The sequence below is a fragment of the Taudactylus pleione genome, unplaced genomic scaffold, assembly GCF_031769625.1.
Source record: "Taudactylus pleione unplaced genomic scaffold, aTauple2 ptg000290l, whole genome shotgun sequence".
NCBI classification, from domain to species: domain Eukaryota; kingdom Metazoa; phylum Chordata; class Amphibia; order Anura; family Myobatrachidae; genus Taudactylus; species Taudactylus pleione.
This window is the reverse complement of record NW_028284692.1, coordinates 6,538,319-6,558,113: the sequence shown is the minus strand read 5'-3', so window position 1 is coordinate 6,558,113 and position 19,795 is coordinate 6,538,319. Positions and strand designations below refer to the sequence as shown.

The window sequence follows — 19,795 nt, the reverse complement described above, 5'->3', positions numbered from 1 at the left end:
TTCACACCCTTTTCACATTATTTTAGTTTCACATAAATTTACTACAGGGCAACCCTCATTATCACATATTTTTAGTAAGCAGATCACGTTTATGGGGAGCCGATCGGAGTGTGCGCGGGAACCTTCTCACTGTATTTTTTTGCAGAAAATACAGTGAGAAGACTGCGGAGGGGATTCTCAGGGACAGAGCTTTATCGCAATCTCTGTCCCTGCAAGGAATATGTTATAAATCCCTGTGATATTTCCTAAATTCGCAAAGCGAAATTAGGCGAAAATATCACACTATTACAATCCGCATTTAAAATGCAGTTGTAAATAGGGCCCAAAGAGTGAGACTGGCATATTGAACTCCTTTTTGGCAAGTCTGTACTTTGCAGGTGCATATGGAAATGGTACCTATATAATTGGATTGTGACTGATCATTTCTTTAAACAGGCTCATTTAATCGCTCTATCAGGCCCAACTGCTGCTCCCACATTGGTTACTCTTTTCATTATAAAAGATTTTATCCGCATGCTTGTCATTGATCAAGGCATACAATTTGTATTCCAAGTTCTTGAGGTCCCTGTGTAAATGCTTCAAAATCCAAATCAATCTCGCTACAGCATACCCATCCTCACTTTACAAAAAAGAAATGGGAATCACCTTTCCTTCAGCATTCCATATGGAAATGATAGTTAACTAATGAGAATAGATGACTGCAACTTCATATAATATAGCTAATGTTTACAGTGTTATCAGCTGGAGAGATTAATCTAATGAGCCAATCAGAATTGGCTATATAGTACTGCACCAGCCCTCCAGCACCAACAACACAAATGCCACCTGAAAAGTATTTGTACATATCTGTCCGCATCTAATTGAGTCGCAATTGTATGAAAAAGTCCTTACTTTATTCGGCCTAGTCTTGGTGGTGTATTCCCTCCCAATTCTGCCATTCCAGACATAAAGACTAACAGATACGCAAAGATAATAATATGGACATATACATATGCAGTTTTCGTGCACATGTACAGAATTAAATCTGTATCTTATGGTAAGAAATTCCAACATACTCCGTCCTACCTATAAATGAATCCCCGTGTGCCTGTGTGATAATTGCTTACCTCTTGGAATTGAGATCTGGGTAACACAAGAATTGACTGTCTTTTATATCTGACTAGGGCAAAGAGAAAGTGTTTTTTCAATATTTGTGGCTTGATCAAAGCATAAGAACATTCTAGAGGGAGATCATGGTTCTAATCTTTTTAACCTCTTGTGGCTGTAAGCTACACAAGTTCATGTGAACTAAAATAGACCATATGTGTATATATTAGTGTTTATGTATATATTATGACTATTGGTGTATATGTATGTGAATATTGGATATCCTTGTAAATGTTTGCAGGACCCAGAAAGTTGAGATAATCACTGTGTGGGTGACAATTTCCCCTAAAAATAGTGCACAACACTGCAGCAGAACTATAATAAGTTATCCAGACGAAAAAGAAGGAAAAACATGCTCTGAATGTTATTACCTCTGCAAGGCTAAAATCATTTAAGCATTTTTATTCTCCTTGAAAATATCTGCTTCTAACCGGTACTTCTTAGCTTAGTACCTTAGGATACATAAGGTTCCCATTCAGACTCATAGTGGGTTAAATTCACACTCACCTCCCAAAATCTGCCTCCTCCACATCACTGTTTGGCTGCTCTCTGCTTTTTTTTTATTGAATATGATATAAATAGGTGTGTGTGTGTGAAGGTCTCGCTCACACTGCCAGTGTTCTGTGCTTGCAATGGAACACCTCAGTTTTTGTCTCATACTAAGCGTTCTAGCTGCTGCATGCCCCATCCTGCAGGCATGTCCCACACATTGTCACTGTCATGGAGGAGACCTGCAGCACGCCATTTGTTACAGTGCAGGTTTAACCAAGATTCCCAAGGTAGCAGAACAAACTCGCCTGCTAAACCTGCAGAAAAATAACTTTCCTGTGCTGGCTCCCAATTCATTTAAAGAAATAAAAGGTTTGGTGTCTCTGCACCTTCAGCACTGTCAAATCCGAGAGGTTTCAAGTGGGGCGTTTCGAGGTCTTAAGAAGCTGGTCTATCTCTATCTATCCCACAATGATATCAGTGTGATAGGCGGTGGCGCCTTTGATGAACTGACTGAGCTCACTTATTTGTATATGGATCACAACAAAATCATCGAGCTACCCAAGGGATTGTTGTCGCCTCTCTTCAACCTATTCATCTTTCAGTTGAACAACAACAAGGTGCGCGAACTAAAAGCAGGTACCTTTGCTGGTGCCAAGGACCTGCGCTGGCTGTATCTGTCTGAAAATGAAATCACTACACTGCAGCCAGGTTCCTTGGATGAAGTAGAAAACCTGGCCATCTTCCACCTAGATGGAAACCAGCTGAGCTCTTACCCACTTGCCACCATCAGCAAGCTGAGGGTAGTGGAGGATTTCAAGATATCCCGAAACCCTATTAAAGTCATTCCTGATTTTGCCTTCCAGTCCTTTGGTCGATACATGGAATCGCTGTCCATGGAGAACATGGGTCTGGAGAAGGTGAGCGGTTAGCAAGGGGAGGATAATTTATTAACTGTTTAGTGTCCTCATTGCAACAAGACAGCATGATTTATACATGTATGCACTGTCACACATGCTGTTTTGTGGATGCTTCTCTTGCTAACAAAACAACATTTTATTTGTATTCTGTAGAATAGCATAAAAGGAACCATCCTGCATAGAAAAAGAGCATATCTGACTTTTGTTAAGTTCAATTTAGTTTGTGTGAGATGGGCTAAATTGCAATGTAAGAGTTAATTTTGACCTTTCAAACTATAAACTCTCCTTCAGCCTGGTCAGGAAAGGAAGGGCCATTTTTTCCTCTCAAGAACAGTCTGTTTATTGACATGATGTCTCATAAGCAGCAGTTTCTCTGTGGTTCACAAAGCAGTCCCTGTCTGTGATTCATGAGGCTAAGAGGAGGGGCACCTGCATTGCTCATTTCAAACTAGCAAAAAAAATGGATTGGTGTATACAGCAGTGGTAATGGTATTCCAGAGCATGCTATGTTAGGGAACATCAGCACCACTCATTATAAATTGACAGGTTGTGTATGAATCTTTCCTATTTTATCAAGTTTGTCTGAGATCACTTGGGCAACTCACAATGAAAGGTGGAAATTTCCAATGTGATTCCTGCTGAGGGTAAAGGAAGGTGGGGGTACAAGGAGTGGGTGAGAAAGCTGTAGAGGAGGATGTGGACACTTAGAATAAGCGAGGATAAGGTGGAATGTTTGTTCTCTAAGTAGTAGCCAAACCCATACATTTTTGGTTTAGTTTTCAGAAAAAGCTTTTGTTGGAGTCACAACCCTAAAGACACTCAATATTGAAGGAAACAAGCTAAGCCAGCTTCCTGCCAACGCCCCATTCTCCACCCTACAAAATCTGACACTGGCAAATAATCCTTGGCACTGTAACTGCCAACTGGCAGCTCTAAGAAGGTGAGCCTGTTCCAGATACACATACATTATGCATCCCAAGATTTCCATGATCCAATCGTAACACTGTTTATTTGGATGTAGGTGGATGGATAGTAGCCGCTCTCGCCCGGATGCCACATGTGCAAGCCCAGCTCAGTACCGTGGGCAACAGCTAAGAGACACAGGAGCTTTCCGTGGATGTAAACAACCAATAAAGAAGTCACGAAAGGGTGAACGCCAATAAAGAGGTAACGTGACTAAGACAAATGTGACAACCACTAAATACAGTGTGACCAAAATACACACAGACAATTGTGCTCGATTTTTGTTTTTAGATTATTTTATCCCACTGCAGACTTCACCAGGGAGTTGTGTCTGTCACCTATTTTTGGACCTTGTAGACCTATCAGTACCTACTGATAGGTAGAAGAGGATTGCTTGCTAGAGGCAACTTCCCCACTTTTTTATACATCCCCCCCCGACCACTCACACATTAGTCCTCCAATTATGTGAAAACATTATCACACTTTAATTAGATTAACAGGATAACTCCGAGGAAAGTAAAAAATTATACTAATATTTATATTCATGTATCAACATATATATTTTTTTATTTAACGCCATGGTATCTTCTCCATGCTGGGTACAAACCTACCAGATATATCTGCAGATGATGGTTATTCATACACAAAACCATCATCTGTCATCTGGCCGCGGGTCCAGCTGGCCAGGGGACGTGTCACGCCCCCTTCCCTGTGGCCTGTGCAGCAATTGTACGGGCAGTCGCCTGACCACCCTGTACACACAGCACGATGCCCCAATATATCTGCAGATATATTGGGCATCGGCTGTGCAGCAAGGTCGATGTGGTATTTCTGTGAACGACGTTGTTCACAGATATATCGCTGGTACACACTGGCTGAAGCACACAAGATACATTGGCTGATCAATTGATTGGCCAATATGTTTACCCAGCATAAGGTTATTACATCCTTCACTCTCCCTGCAGCCTCAATAATCTACTCCCCTCTAATTAACTCATGAGCTTTTTACTTATCTATATACATTGACAATAACATCCTCAACCTATCGCCATAAAAATCTTTCATACACCTCCCACAACTACATATATAATTCTCTCTTTTTGCTTCTATTAGCTGATGATATATCACCAAATCCAGGCCCCATCCATAAGCCCCACTCACAATGGTATATAAATCCAGCAAACCTTAGACACATGACATGTCTCCCATCACCCTTCAAGTCACTAAAATGTGCCTTATGGAATGCATGCTCTGTTTGCAACAGTTTATTTCAAATAACCTCAACCTTCTGGTGATAACAGAAACATGGCTCACACAATCGGACACAGTCTCCCCTGCTGCACTTTCACATGGTGGCCTACACTTCACACACACCGCCGGGCCTGGTAACAGTAAAGGAGTAGGGGTTGGAATATTACTGTCCCAATCTTTCACATACACAGTTCTCACACAAGTACCTTCACTCACATTTAAATTATTTGAAGTAAGTTCTATCAGGATCTTCACCCCTTTCTCTCTGCGTGTTGGTGCTATCTATCGTCCATCTGGGCCATCCCAACAATTTCTGGAACATTTTTCTGCCGGGCTCCCTCACTAATCCTCTGACATTTCTACCATCATCATGGGTGATTACAATATCACCACTTTCTCCTCATGCCTCCAAACTACTTTCTCTAACCTCCTCTTCCGGCCTCTCCCAATGGACTGACTCCTCCACTCATCAGGATGGCAATTGGCTTGATCTTGTAGTCACCAGACTATGCACAGTTTCTGAATTCACTAACGCTCCTTTCCCTCTCTTGGATCACAACCTTATCACCTGCACACTCTCCTCCATTACGTCAACCACAATGTCATTGAAATCAACCAAGCCTCCTCAAACCCACAGAAATATTAATGCTATTAATTTTCAACAACTATCCACATCTATGCAACATCTATTCACGCCAAGTTCTACGTTCACTTCTTCTGAGACTGCTGTTTCACACCTGAACCAGACTCTAGAAATAGCCCTCGATGAAGTGGCTCCAGCTACCCATCACACTCCACGTAGACTTAGACGTCAACTGTGGCATTCCAAATTAACAAGACACCTACAAAAACTCTCATGTAAAGTAGACAGTCAGTGGCGTAAATCTTGTACTCCAAGTGACTTCCTCACATATAAGACTATCTACCACTCAAATCGTAATGCTCTGGACAATGCCAAACACACACATATTTCCAATCTCTCATCTCTGCCCAAGTCTCTAACCCCAAGCAACCTTTTAATACATTTAAATCACTTCTTACCCCTCCCTCACCCAAACCTTCTGCTACTATTTGTAATCTTGCTTCTTATGTCAAGGACAAGATGGATAAGATACGATATGAAATGGTGGGCTCTTCCTCAGCTAGTGACATGCTAAATTCCCTGGTTGAACCCACTAGCACAATCTCTTTATTTGACCCCACAAATGAAGATGAAGTATCTACACTCTTCTCATCCTCCTACTCTACTACATCTCCACTTGAGTGCTTGTCTGGGCTTTAGATCTACTTTAGAGCTATAACTGGATAATGGAGACACTCTGGAGTCAGTACTAGCAACTTGGGAGTACTGGCAACACTATAATAGACCAAAGAAAGTTCAGGGAGCTGTGGAGACTAAAAACACACAATTACTATTTTTAACTTACAAATGTACAATTGACAATTCTCATGAGTGACTCTCACTATTCTCATGACTCTCCCCATCTGACAGGTTCCTAATGGACAGTCTGGGTAAATGTGACCCTGTTGACCTGCAAACTACTGACCTGTAGGACCTTCTTGAAGCTCATCTCACAGTGTTTCAAACCATCTAATTTTCTACAACTGCCATTTTGAATCTGCATTTACCAAGCCATGCCACCCTGTATGCATGTAATTAAGTGACCAATTACAGCCACTGCACTCTTAATCATGTTACCAGCTAGGTATGTACATTTACTGTATATAGTATATACAATATAGAGACACGTATTACAATTATGTGATACATTAAATGTCAGAAAAATATTAGCAGCCCTTGCCATAAATGTTGCATAGGTAAATAAACTACACCTTTACATAGTGAATTTATATACAGAGTGCACCATAACATTGCTGACATAAGCTTAGCGTATATTACAAACCAATATGATACAACAGTAAGCCACACAATCAAATCACCAGTGAAGTTTGAAATCATCATTATTACTGCCACAGTTAACAAAACATTGGTGGCACTTCAAATCAACAATTGGAGTTCCGGGAGCTATTCAATTTACAGCACTGTTAAGTCCGACTAGAACCACTTAAGTTGGAGAATGCCGGTTATCATGCCTTAAGCTGGGTGTTTAGTCGTTGTAACCAGCATTCTCTGACTAAAGTTCCGGTCGTGAGGCTGTTAGCTCCATGCTAAGACAAAACAGCATCACGGTTGGCACTTAAGTAGGATTTCTGCTAGCATTCTCAGGAGGGTGCGAGCAAGATTCCTGTAGTCGAACTTAACAGTGCAGTGAATTGAAAAGCTATGGGAACTCCTTTCTGGGGCTATTCAGCATCACTCTGAATTGAATCGTCCTTAGTGACCGGACAACTGTCAAAATGAAGGCTAATCTACAAATAAAATATTACCTGCTTTATTATAAAAAAAAAAGGTATAAGTAAACTACATTAAGTAACATTACAAATATACATGTCAACGTTTTCAAACTTAAGGTATTCAAAACACCCTGTGTTTTCTGGGGTGAAGATATTTTTTCACTGCACACCAGCTCTTCACTTTGGATGAAAGTAGAGATGAGAAAAATGTTCACCATATTCCGCATTTCTTTCTGGTAGAATTGGCCTCTAGTGTCTACTGTCCTACCCTAACCACACCACACTGCAGTCTTAACCATTATCCCAGCTCTATTCATTACACAGAGATGTAAACATGCAGTGCAGAATGGTATTCCGCCGAGCAGCAAATCAAATTGTGAAATGGTATTGCTAATCTCACATGGTGACTTGCTGCATAGGAGTGAAGTACAGCATGATGGACATACCTAGATAAGTATAAACACTTCAGCTATTTTGTGTATATTATTCAGTTCAGTTATATACTGCTTTGATATATCCATATATACCAAATAATGAGTTTACTTGATCTATAACTAGGATTGCCATATCATTCCTTTAATTCGGGACACATGTGAATTACACAGGTTCTGCTACTGATTAAAACCAGGTGAAATGGAGACTTGAAGTCAGCTAGCGACAGAACCTGTGTAATTCATATGTGTCCTGAATTAAAGGATGATATGGAAAGCTAATCTATCAGTAGGATAAATCTTTTTATTAATTATAATAAAAAGCAATGCATAAATGTAATGATGATGTCCTCTCCCATCCATTGCTGATTCTGCCCAGCAGGGCTTCCTTCCTATCGGTGTACTAGGGACCGGAATCGGTATGTTACACCGCCGGTCGCATGGCTGGCGGTTCAAATCCCGGCAGTGCCAGTCCGACGTGGAAGGAAATCCCGATCGTCCAAAAGGTAAGTATTTCCTATCCTAATCTACCTCCTAACCCTAACCCTCCTTTAGGGTGCCTAACCCTAACCTCCCCCCCCCCCCCGGTGCCTAACCCTAATCCCCCCTCTAAGTGCCTAAACCTAACCCCATCTAAACCTAAGTCCCATGGGGGGGTGCCTAACCCTAAGTTCCCCCCGGGGATGCCTAACCCTAACCCCCCCCCTTCCCCTAGCCTAAACCAACCTAACCTCCGGGGGGGGGGGGTGCCTAACCCTAAGTCCCCCCCCCTAAACCTAACTCTCCCCCCTGCGGCTGTCCGCGCCCAGCATCCCTTCGATCGGGATGCCGGTCGCCCTTCCCCTAGCCTAAACCAACCTAACCTCCGGGGGGGTGGGGGGGGGGTGCCTAACCCTAAGTCCCCCCCCTAAACCTAACTCTCCCCCCTGCGGCTGTCCGCGCCCAGCATCCCTTCGATCGGGATGCCGGTCGCCGGTCTCCCAGCGTAGGTTAATTAACCCTCGCCGGGATTCTGTAGCGGAGATGCCGGCGGTCGGCATAGTGACCGCCGGCATCATAAACGCATTCCCTAGGGACCCTGCATAACACGGTATAGGGCACAGGTTCCGAAGGCACAGACACAACAAAACTACCCTGGGGTGGTGGCGAGATAACAAAAGTGCATTGAAAGGAGAATACTGTACCTGTTTAAATTCTATACATACAAACATGAACATATTCACAAAAGTACTGGAAAGGGATGACATTCCTCCTACTAAATTATTTTTTTTTGGTAACCAACACAAACATTTACATTATTCCCGGGATGATATTTAGGGTTATATATGGTTGACAAAATATTTAATTACAAAAAAATATTTTATATAAAATGTCACTTTAGCAATCTGCCTGGAAAATGACATATTAGAAATTCCCGTCTGCATTATCCTATATTTAAAAATGTCTTCAGAAGCAAACAGCCAAGTTGTAAACACATGCTCTGTACAGTATTTATACTCTGCAAAATAAAGTAAGGTTTTACCTGTAAATGACATGGAGTGTCTGTTGTGTCACTGAATTGTGTGCACATGAATGCGAGCCTGTGGAACTCTAGGTGCTGGTGAGCTCCCATTACACTGCACAACAATGAAAATGTTTCTGATGTGAAAATAGTTACTTCTAATTGATTTCAGCATGCAAAGAATGAATATGACATTTAAAACTCTCAGTTAGCTCTGAGTTCCGAGATATAGCCCATTTATGACGATTTAGGGGTATTCCTAGTGAAGTGGGCAGAATGGAGAGAATCTTACCAGCAATCTGCGTTCCGCGCAGAGGGGGCGGGGCCTAATGACCCAATTAAATGAATCAGTTATTTGTCCCCTCCCCTATTCAAATATATGCGATTCACGGGATTACCCACACAAGATAACTGTGGTGCACTGAGTGACAAGCCTAGTGAGCGATTCCACCAAGACATTTCAGCAATGGAACAAAGATATCAGGGTAGGTGAATCACTACTGTTGGACAGTGACAAGAGATGCCCCAGAAGAGGAGTACAAGCGACAAGCAAAGAGAAAGCACCTCTATGAATAGGCCACTATATTAGATAGTACTTTCGTATGATGTATGTTTGTTTCGTATGCTGTATGTTTGTTTCATTTTGTGTTCTTATTTGTGACTGATTGATTGAATTAAAACAACTGTTATTTATTTTCTATCAAGAAAATATCAGATTATTTTAAAATAGCTTTTTACTATGACTATATTACTAATGTACATACAGTATAGCGCAAGTAGTGTAGCTCAAAAAATAGAGCTAGTAAAAACATTCTAAAATCATATTAGTTTTTCTTGACCTCAAATTAGCAATGTATGACTATTTTTAGAAAGGAAACAAATTAAAAGTATTAATTTGTTGTACAGTATTATCTGTTCTTATGTTGCTACATACAGAAAATCTTCTATGGACAGGTATTACATCAGCAGTAGCGAGATCATACATAGGAAGTCTGGCGTGCATACATTTCACATCATAAAAAATTATGGTAAGTTCATGAAATATTAACATTTCATTATGACAATTCTTAGTAGCTATTTATAGAAAATAAGTTGCATGTTGTTTTTTTTTTGTAATTCTTCATTTTGAGTGCTCGCAAGAATAAAAATGATAACAGAACAGGAAAATATGAGCATATAAGTGAGTTTTTTAAAGCAGGAACAAATACAGGAAAGTGAATCAAACATAGGTAACGGGGGGTACCTACATAACTACAAGGAAGGGGGAGGGTTGGGGTAAGGGTCAAAAAGGACTAGGGCAAAGAGGAGGAAAATGAACTCTGATGCTGTAACATAGAAGTGCAATAAGGGGGGTGCCACAGGTGAAGAAGAAGAATGAAGCAAAAAATAAAATAAAAAAAACAGGGATTGAGGATAGCATAGTGAAGAGCACTAGCAGATGGTAAGTCATACCATCACATCGTGCATGGGTCAGTTGGCTTTACCAGGGTTCAAGGAGCAAAGGCTGGGGGTGCCCGCAAGGGAGAGCCAACGAACCCAGACCCGAGCACACATATGAGCTCTGTAATGTAAGTAATAGGTGATGCTTTCCATATGCTATGTGTGTGTGTTTTTAAGGCAGAGAACGATGGAGGAAGAGGGTTTTTACAATTACTTCCAGCTCAGTGACTAAAATGCAAAAAGACAACAATTTGTTGGAGAGTTTGCTAAGGTCTGGAGGTGTGTGGGTGGGCAGCATTACAGAAAAATACACAGATATTTTGGTATTGGGGTCTCAAGTAAGCTATTCGGGAGGTTATGGACTGATGTATAGTGCAACTCCACCAGATATGAACTAGGCTACCCTGGTGGCACAGTTTCTCCAACAGATGGGTGAGGTAGTGGAGAACATCTTGGAAAGCTTCACTGGGTTATAGTAGAAGTGGTAGTATAGTTTATAAGATCTTTAAGACATGTGGAAATAGAACATATTATTATGACTAATCTCATATCTTCCAAAGCTTACTCGCCAGGCGGGGGACCAAGATCCTTTTCCCAAGCCATTTCATGATAGTTTTGCTCAGGGAGGGCAGTGTCAATGAGAATACCATAGACGTGAGATACCATGCCTTTAGACATAGGGCCTGATTCATGACGGATCACTATTGCGATCGCAGCTGCAATTACGCATTAAGACCCTCTGTGAAGATATGTTAATGTTTGCAATCACAATGCCGTCGCAGCCCAACATAAGGACAACCACTTCCCCTTACTCACATCCGTAATACCTTGCAAGTCTGCGAAACCATCGGTAACATCGAGTACCCTCGCAGCCTCACACACACTTGCAATTCTGAGCAAGGTCTGACCTTACTCAGAATTTGCTAATCTCATCGCACGCAGAGAAAGCTCAAGCTGCGTATGCCATCGCAGTGGCTAATTTATGCACGCCCGTGTAATGGCGTTCAAATGCACTGACATGTCTGCATTTCTCCAACCCCCCTCCCGTCAACACCCCCAAGTGGTCACTCTGATGGGTCTACGTGGTCAATGCGATCGCAGTGTGATCGAAGTGGAGCCTTCGCACACACGCACTGCGATGGATATGCATGCGCAGTACACAACAATTGGCCGTCTGCATGCGTAATCGCAATAGTGATCCTTGCTGAATCAGGCCCATAGGATGATATTTTTAGAGACGTTCAAAAGGAGTGAGGTTGTAAAGAAGTGGGGTCTGAGGCAGGGAGCTTAAAAAGTGTTGTATTTGAAACTATTGAAAGCAATTGAGGATATGGGCAGTGGACTACAGTTGGAGGGCTGGAAGGGGAAGCCAGTGTCCAAGTGAGCAGAAATCAACAGGAATTTAAGAGACGCTTCGATCCAGGGCCTCACATGACCAGAGTGTAAGCCTGGTGGGAAATCTCGGTTGCTCCATATGGGAGTGAGTGGGTGACATGGAATTTTACAGTATAGATTCTATAATTTCAGAAATAATTTCAGGGTCGGAGGTAGACTAGAAGAGGAGGTCTGTGTTTCTTTTGTAGACCCCAGAAAGAAGACAGGTCTGGGCAATCTATACCAATATAATAAGAATGTTGTGTCTGTTCCAAGTTGGAACAAAAACTACTGACCGATTTTTATGAAAACTGCATAATTTTATAGTGGAAACTCCACTTTGTTTCATCTTGATCCGATAAGGTAAAGCTAAGCAATAACAAAAAACAAATTTATTGACATGATGAATGAAAGAGATAGGTATGACACCATGACGTGGCCAGTAAGGAATGGGGGGAGAGGAGCTTTGGGTCCCTGTTCATTTGAATAGGATAGACTACATAGCAGTCTGTGCACAGTGACATTGATGTGAGTGGTGGATGAAGGCGCTGCTGCCATCAGTCTGTATAGCGCTGCTGGTCACATGAGCCACTCCCCCGACAGGGCCCCTATGCAAAGCAATACAACTAGAACACCTCAAATAAGAAAAAGTTTCCAAAAGTGATTTCATTGTTTGTGAAGCCGCGGGCAACAGCTACTTTATATAATAAGACTTAATATCAATCCAAAGGGATGTCCCAGATAGGGAGTATGAGGGGGTGATCTAGAAAGAATGTGTAGATAAAATAGTTTGATATCAGGAAGACCCCTTCCTCCTCTTGAAATATTATTTGTATGGACAGTAGAGGATATTATTTTGGCATTTTAGACTTAACTAAACCAGAGAAAGAACTAACTGTAGGCCTGATTCTGTAATGGGTGCCATGCAGATGATTACGCAATGGTGTGATTTATCACTGATCGGGAGTGTTTGTGGGAAGTAACAGGGTAGAGGATATGAAAACACAGGCATGTCGCGACCATTATGTGGGCTTGTCGCAGACTGAGACTGCGATCCCGTATGCAGTTGCAAATGCTCCAGCATCTCAGATCCAGCAGCCTTTCTGAGTAACCCTAGGGATTCTCAGAACTTAATCGACTGATCTGCGACCGATTCTTCATCTTTGTACGCAATAGCTTGGCTTTGCTAAGCTGCCAGGGGGTCGCAATACAAATTTTGGCAGCTGCAACATTTACATATTTTGGCACAGCCGCTGAGTACAAATTCGCAGCAGTGGTGGCATTAGCGTAGATCTCTCAATCAGGCCCTATGTTCTAGAGAAGGGTGAGCAGATTTGTCATGCTTTCCATGAATGTCAGGGCAGCTCTGCTTACTCAGAATTCAGTCGGAATTTCCTCTCTGAACACGGAATTTTTATGTGCAATCTGTCCCATATTCCAAAATATAAGTTGTGCTGTCAGCGGAAATGCATACACAATTATTTCATTTCCAAATGTAATTCTCTTCTATACATTTTTGTCTCACAATTTAGATAACATATGCTGAGGAAAATGCTGCTGACTCCTGAAGTTTGGGAGCTAACCTGGACTCCCAGGAGACAAGACCAGCCTCCCGAATCTCGCCTACTTCTCCAGTGAAGCAGGCAGTCTGGGGGCTTGATGATGCCATGTATTACATCATAGTGGCTCTGCCCCCGCTCACAATGTCAGGGATCATGGCATTGAATGGGAGGGGCTGAGAGGATGCTATTCACAGTGCCATGCCTTCCTCACCTTGATGTCCCTGAAGGGAACATGAAAAAAGTCAGCTAGTACAATAATGGGCGCTTTAAACTAGGACATATAACCAAAGACAATCTCCCTCTAAAAGTCACATCCTGTCTACGCTCCTTTAATATTATATATTCTCTATCTTTTTCACATGCAAATGAGCTGCTACCAGATGATATTACAGATGGGTAGTCTCTACAACAGTGATTCCCAACCTCGGTCCTCAAGGCACACTAATGGTCCTGGTTTTAGTGATATCCATCATTGTGCACAGATGGTTAAATCAAAATAACTGAGGTAATAATTAAGTCACTTGTGCTCAAGTATGGATATCCCTAAAACCTGGACTGTCAGTGTGCCTTGAGGACCATGGTTTGGAACCCCTGATATACAAGTTACACTTCTCATAGAACTCCATCTATAGTCTTGCCACAGACATACAGGTAGCAGTAATCTAAAATAAATTTTTCACCTATGAGGTGATGCCCTAGCGCTTAACCTTCTTTATCTTGAATTTGATGTTCGTATTTATATTAATGATGCAAAACATTTATTGAATCCAATAGATTGTAGTATATATGAAATTATATTAAAAACCAAAAGGGGAGATTGTGCCCTATGCTTACAGTGTTATTGAAAGAAACAATGGCCCTGATTCAGAGCCGCTCGTAAGCGGCTGCTCGTTCGTTCTGACCGATGTTCGCACATCTGCGTATGCGTACGGATTTTAATACGCATGCGCGAACCAGTCAGTGTGGCCGAAAATCATTTGTTCGCTATATAGCGAATGCCTGCTATTTTGAGTGACAGAAGGAGGCGTATGTGGGTGGTAACAGGGGAAGGTGTTTGAAAACGGGGGTGTGAAATTAGATCGCAGGCGTGCTTAAAGGTCAAAACGGGCATTTTAAGGGAGTGCATAATTAATACAGCAGCGTCATTGACCACGTCACTTGGTTTTTTTTTTTTTTACTCCGAACTGCTAGCAAAATAGCGGTTGAAAAAAACAGCCACAAGAATAGCGAGCATTTCATACGCTGTTCGATGTACTCGATTAATCTAATAAATAGCGGACATGACGTATGGTGCGAGCGGCAAGGGGGCGTATTTTTCCAAATTACAAACGCAAGTTTTGCTCGCACGTTCAGACTTAGAGGCGTGAACAGACCGCAATTAGCGAACAGTTCATTTGAATAGCCACCCCTTGTTTTAGAACGAACGACCGCAAATAGCGAGCGGCTCTGAATGAGGGCCAATGTCTTTTAATTCAATGTTGCAAAAAAAGAGAAGAAATGCAATTGCACAGATACATCAGGCAGTATACTTAAGTATCAATTACTTCATGTTTTGAAAAGTGTCTATGTAGCTAATTGTTTAAGCTGGCTGCAGTATGGTAAACATATATATTTATAAAGCAAACAAGAAAAACAAAATGAGACAGGGAAAACATACAGAGGATGGGGGTGAGTGCGTTTTAGCGTGCTGACGGGACTCTAAGACAGACTGTGTTTTGGTGTGGGAATAAGGTTTGGGGAAAAAAAATAAAAAGGGGGTTTAGCGCATGGGAAGAAAAAAAAGTTGTTAAAATGAAAGTCCCTGTATAGTTCCTGTGGGGTACCTTGGACTGACAGTGAGGAATTCTTAGTAGCCCAAAAGACAAAGAAGACTTGTTGTTTGGGGGCACTGCTTAATAAGATAAATAATGTCATTAAAAGTTAACTTTTAATAGATTACTCTTAAAAATCAAGGACTAAACACACAAACATACACAAAACAAATACGGCAAGTGTAAACCTTATTAAACTAGGAAAAAAATTCCTAGGAAAAACATCCTGTACAGGGTCAGGTTACCCTGATATAATAATAAACCGTGATCAATCTCTCCATGCCAATATTGATAAACAAAGTGGTACAATATAAATCACAAGCCTAGTTGGCTACAATAGTATGACAACAATAATATTACTGCCTTTAGAAACACACACACTGACTGGTGCTGACAGCAGAACATCACATCCAATGTGTAAATAATTCAAAAAATGCAGTAATTCAAAATAAGGGTAACATGTATTCTTCATATATATGTATACATGTTTTCTCTCTATGTTTGTTAGTTATTAAAATTAATGAAATAAAGCAAAGATTACTATTAGAGAGTCCCTAAATAGAAATAAAGGAGAGAAACAGTATCTCCTTTATGACAGAGAACCTAACCGAGTATAGTACTTGTGGGTCAAAATACTCAAAGTGTCTTTATCTCCAGTAGCGGGAATCTCCGTGCTCGCAGCGCTTCAGGAAGGTACCTGGCCGCTTCCGACAGCCTGCCTCATTATTGGTCAGATGACGTACGTTTCTCCAGGGCTTGATCACACCGAAGCCTGTGCCTTGTGTATCTGCCATTTGCATCTGACTCTTAATGGGGCATTGTTTTCCTTATTTAATAAGGTTTACGCTTGCCGTATTTGTTTTGTGTATGTTTGTGTGTTTAGTCCTTGATTTTTAAGAGTAATCTATTAAAAGTTAATTTTTAATTACATTATTTATCTTATTAAGTAGTGCCCCCAAACAACAAGTCTTCTTTGTCTTTTGGGCTACTTTGAGTTTTTTCTGACTCTGGGGAGCACCACCAACAAATATAAGTGTGGTCCACTTGGTGGTAATTAATATACAAAGTTGGTATTAGATGTTATGTTTGCCTAGCCGGGTCCTGCTGGATCTGGGCTTGCATTCTATTATCTAGTCCTGTGCGATTCTCACTCTCTTGTGTTCAGTGTGGAATTCTTGGCTGGTTGTTTCTCCGTGCGGCGGTTGCCTTCGTTGAGCGCGCTGTATGAGGCGCCTGTGAGGTCCGTGCTGTCAAACTGAGATCCGTCCGGTGCAGAGGATTAATTTCAGCTCCAGCTGATGTAGCTGGTCGGTAGGATAACTGTAATGTCTTGCTTTGGTCCCCCACGGAGAGCCTGCAATATCGAGGACGTGGTAAATTACCTAAGAATTAGGATCTGCACACAGCGCTGACAGCAGTGCACTAGCACCGCAATACCGAAAAGCTGGCAAACACCAGATATCCCTGAAACACATCGGGATTGAATCCCCGACAGGCCCATGGTATTTCTACCACGAAGGACACACGTAAGAAGTATCCTTTCCGGCTCTCCATTCTGTGGCTACAAGGAGATCAGGTTCATTCATTTACACAGGGACTTTCATTTTAACAACTTTTTTTCTTCCCATGCTCTAAACCCTTTTTTATTCTCTTTTTTCCCCCAAACCTTATTCCCACACCAAAACAGTCTGTCTTAGAGTCCCGTCAGCACACTACCACGCACTCACCCCCATCCTCTGTATGTTTTCCCTGTCTCATTTTTTTTTCTTGTTTGCTTTATAAATATATATGTTTACCATACTGCAGCCAGCTTAAACAATTAGCTACATAGACACTTTTCAAGGCATGAAGTAATTGATACTTAAGTATACTGCCTAATGTATCTGTACAATTGCATTTCTTCTCTTTTTTTGCAACATTGAATTAAAAGACATTGGCCCTCATTCAGACCCGGACGCAAGTGGCCATTCGTACGTTCGGCGTACGTAAAAAATATTTAAATTCAAGCACTCGCTCGTATTTTCGCTCGCAGCCAAACATCCTCCCCAAACTCAAGCGACCCCTCCTCTAACTAACGAGCGTGCCAAATAGCGAGCGTACATCCCCGAAGTGGCTTGAAGGGAACGCACGCACAAGTACTACCCGGAAGTTGGACTGTCAGATTTCGATTAACTGCTCGTTTATTCTGCCTACCTCCCTCAATCGTATCATGCCAATCAATATATCAATTAGCTTAGTTGTTTTTTTTTTTTTTTTTTAACACAATGCAATAAACTTTATTCATGTCCGTGTTTGTGTTTACCCGCAGAATACGTACGGCTTAAACATTCGCTTTTAATTGTCAAAATACATGTTAGCCCCAATTAAACAATTGTTCGATTTGTTTTTCTACCCGCATATTTCCCGGAGTTCATTTCTTTATTTAAATTTGCTTACGCATGTCACTGCATCAAGCCTATCATAAGTCTCAAGAGATTTCTGGCCCTGTCGAACACATGACTCATACACTAACCAATAGAATTGGTCCTGTTAATTACCCAAATACATTAGCCAATCAAAAATTTTTTGGGCACTTTATTAAAAATGATTTTTCACAAATACACCATTGCCATCATGAGAGCCTCCGCATTCACCAGGCGCGAGCTGCTGGTGCTAACGGAGGTCATGGATAGGCGGATCACCAGCCAGCCTCCACCCATCACCAACCGCGAAAAGCGTTCTGCATATGCGGAGGTACGGGCCCGCCTGCGCTCCTTCGGCTCACGCCGCCAGATCGGGCAGCTGGAGCGCAGGTGGTCGGACCTGCAACGGCGGACGCCCCGCTTGCTGGCATGCTTTCACATGCAGATCGCCGAAAGTAAGTTTTATGGACTGTGGTTTTCATGTTTGTATTTGTGGCCCTAACTGCGTGTGCATGTTTTCCATGTAGTTCATATTTATTCATTTTACTCATATCTGCGTGTGCATGTAGTTCATATTTATTCATTGTACTCATATCTGCATGGCCATGTTTTCCATGTAGTTCATATTTATTCATTGTACTCATATCTGCATGTCCCTTTTTTTTTTGGGGTGATTAGAAAATGGTGTTTTTCGCTGATTTGTGTTGAAACTAACCACAATTTGTTTCACATCTTTTAGGGGCCCAGCGAAGACTACGCCGTCATCGTCAGCCCAGACGGCGCTCACGGCCACTCTCCCCAACCCCCAGCCAACCCTCCACAACCACAAATTCCCCTTTTCCCCACTCCTCCCCAGCCTTCCAAGACCCTCTGGGTGAAATTTCGGGGCTCCTTCCCCTCCGTCCCAATTCCCCCTCTCCTCCAACCACCCCTCTTCGAATTACCCCCTCCCCGGAATCGGTAATTACCCCGCCCCGATCGTTGGGGAATGGAGGCACCTCCGAGGAGGACGAGGGAGGGTCTTCTGGAGCTGCCGTTTTATCTTCCGGTATGTTTTTCTTTGGGGGTTTTTTTCGCCACAAACTGTATGTAATCATGTGTCGTTCCTTTTTTTGGCGTTTTTTGCTAGACTTTTGGGGATTTTGCAGATTGCCTTTACCTGTTACTGCTGATTTCAACATACACATATCACACCTGTCGGAATTTGTACATTGGCCTTGTATTTTTGGACTACACCATTTTTGGTGGATGGGTTTTAATGGTGTAATTATGGTTAGTTTGTTTTTTTGTTTTTTTGGGGGGTTTTGGCTTGTTTTTTAATGTGGTTTCATTATTGTTGTATTAATCCCCACACTTTTCTCACCCACAGAGGAACAGAGGCGTCGGGCAGAATTAGCCGCCTGTATGGCCCGTATGCGGCACAATATCATCGGTCTGCTGGTGGTCCTTGACCATATGTCGGTCCTCCTTAGGGACTAGTTTTTTTTTATTTTTGCCCAATTATAAATATATTGTTATTTTCTAAGTAACGTTCTGGCTCATTCGTTTTTTCAAAATCAGAGATTGTTTACCCTGACATAAGTAGACTGTTCCTGCAAGGATTAGCAATTTTTGTCACTAAGATTGTGTGTTGTATTTTTATGTAAAACAGCCACAAGAAACACCTAACAGTAACAATCTCATTTCCCTTTTTTGGTGTAGTCACAATTAGATATTACTACATTTTACAGGTTCCTAGTTGGGGTGCAAGCTGCTTAGGCCAATATTACGAAGCCAAATGATTGTACAGGATTCCTTTGGGTGTTGGTTTGGACCCTGAAAACATATTACATTTTAGCTCAACTGGCGTCATTACTGGATTACCCCTTAGTCAAATGTAACGTGTGTGAACCTGGTTACACTTGCTTGTAACGTTCAAAAAAAGGTTCAAAATTTCACTCTCCAAACATTTATTCACAACATAACTGAAAAATCAAAGTGGTCACTCACAAACAAAACACACAGTGATAATCACAAATACAACACATACCAACAAAACAAAAAAAAAAAACAACAAATCAAGAACTGGTTGACGAAGGACAATGCCAACATGATTCCACAAATATGGCGTTGCAATATGGGTTCCATAATATATCCCCAAAATGTCCACA

General features: G+C 41.8%; 2 protein-coding genes across 2 annotated transcripts in view; one reads left to right on the top strand and one right to left on the bottom strand.

The window, feature by feature from the left end:
• Nucleotides 1-19,795, bottom strand: part of ACSF2 (acyl-CoA synthetase family member 2) — a 151,356-nt gene that overhangs the window by 20,487 nt on the left and 111,074 nt on the right. The gene's annotated exons all lie outside the window — the stretch shown is intronic.
• On the top strand, nucleotides 1,769-9,060 carry CHAD (chondroadherin). Its single transcript, XM_088482708.1, has 4 exons — nucleotides 1,769-2,555; nucleotides 3,332-3,495; nucleotides 3,577-3,722; nucleotides 6,262-9,060. Exons 1-3 carry the CDS (start codon nucleotides 1,779-1,781, stop codon nucleotides 3,716-3,718), a joined length of 1,083 nt encoding a protein of 360 aa, XP_088338834.1. The 5' UTR covers nucleotides 1,769-1,778; the 3' UTR covers nucleotides 3,719-3,722; nucleotides 6,262-9,060.

What these genes read in the sequence shown, in the direction of transcription:
- CHAD (XM_088482708.1), top strand. Translation starts at nt 1,779, where the DNA reads ATGGAACACCTCAGTTTTTGTCTCATACTAAGCGTTCTAGCTGCTGCA. An exon ending in AGAACATGGGTCTGGAGAAG is followed by an intron (nt 2,556 to 3,331) that starts GTGAGCGGTTAG and finishes TTTTTGGTTTAG; the next exon opens with TTTTCAGAAAAAGCTTTTGT. An exon ending in CAACTGGCAGCTCTAAGAAG is followed by an intron (nt 3,496 to 3,576) that starts GTGAGCCTGTTC and finishes ATTTGGATGTAG; the next exon opens with GTGGATGGATAGTAGCCGCT.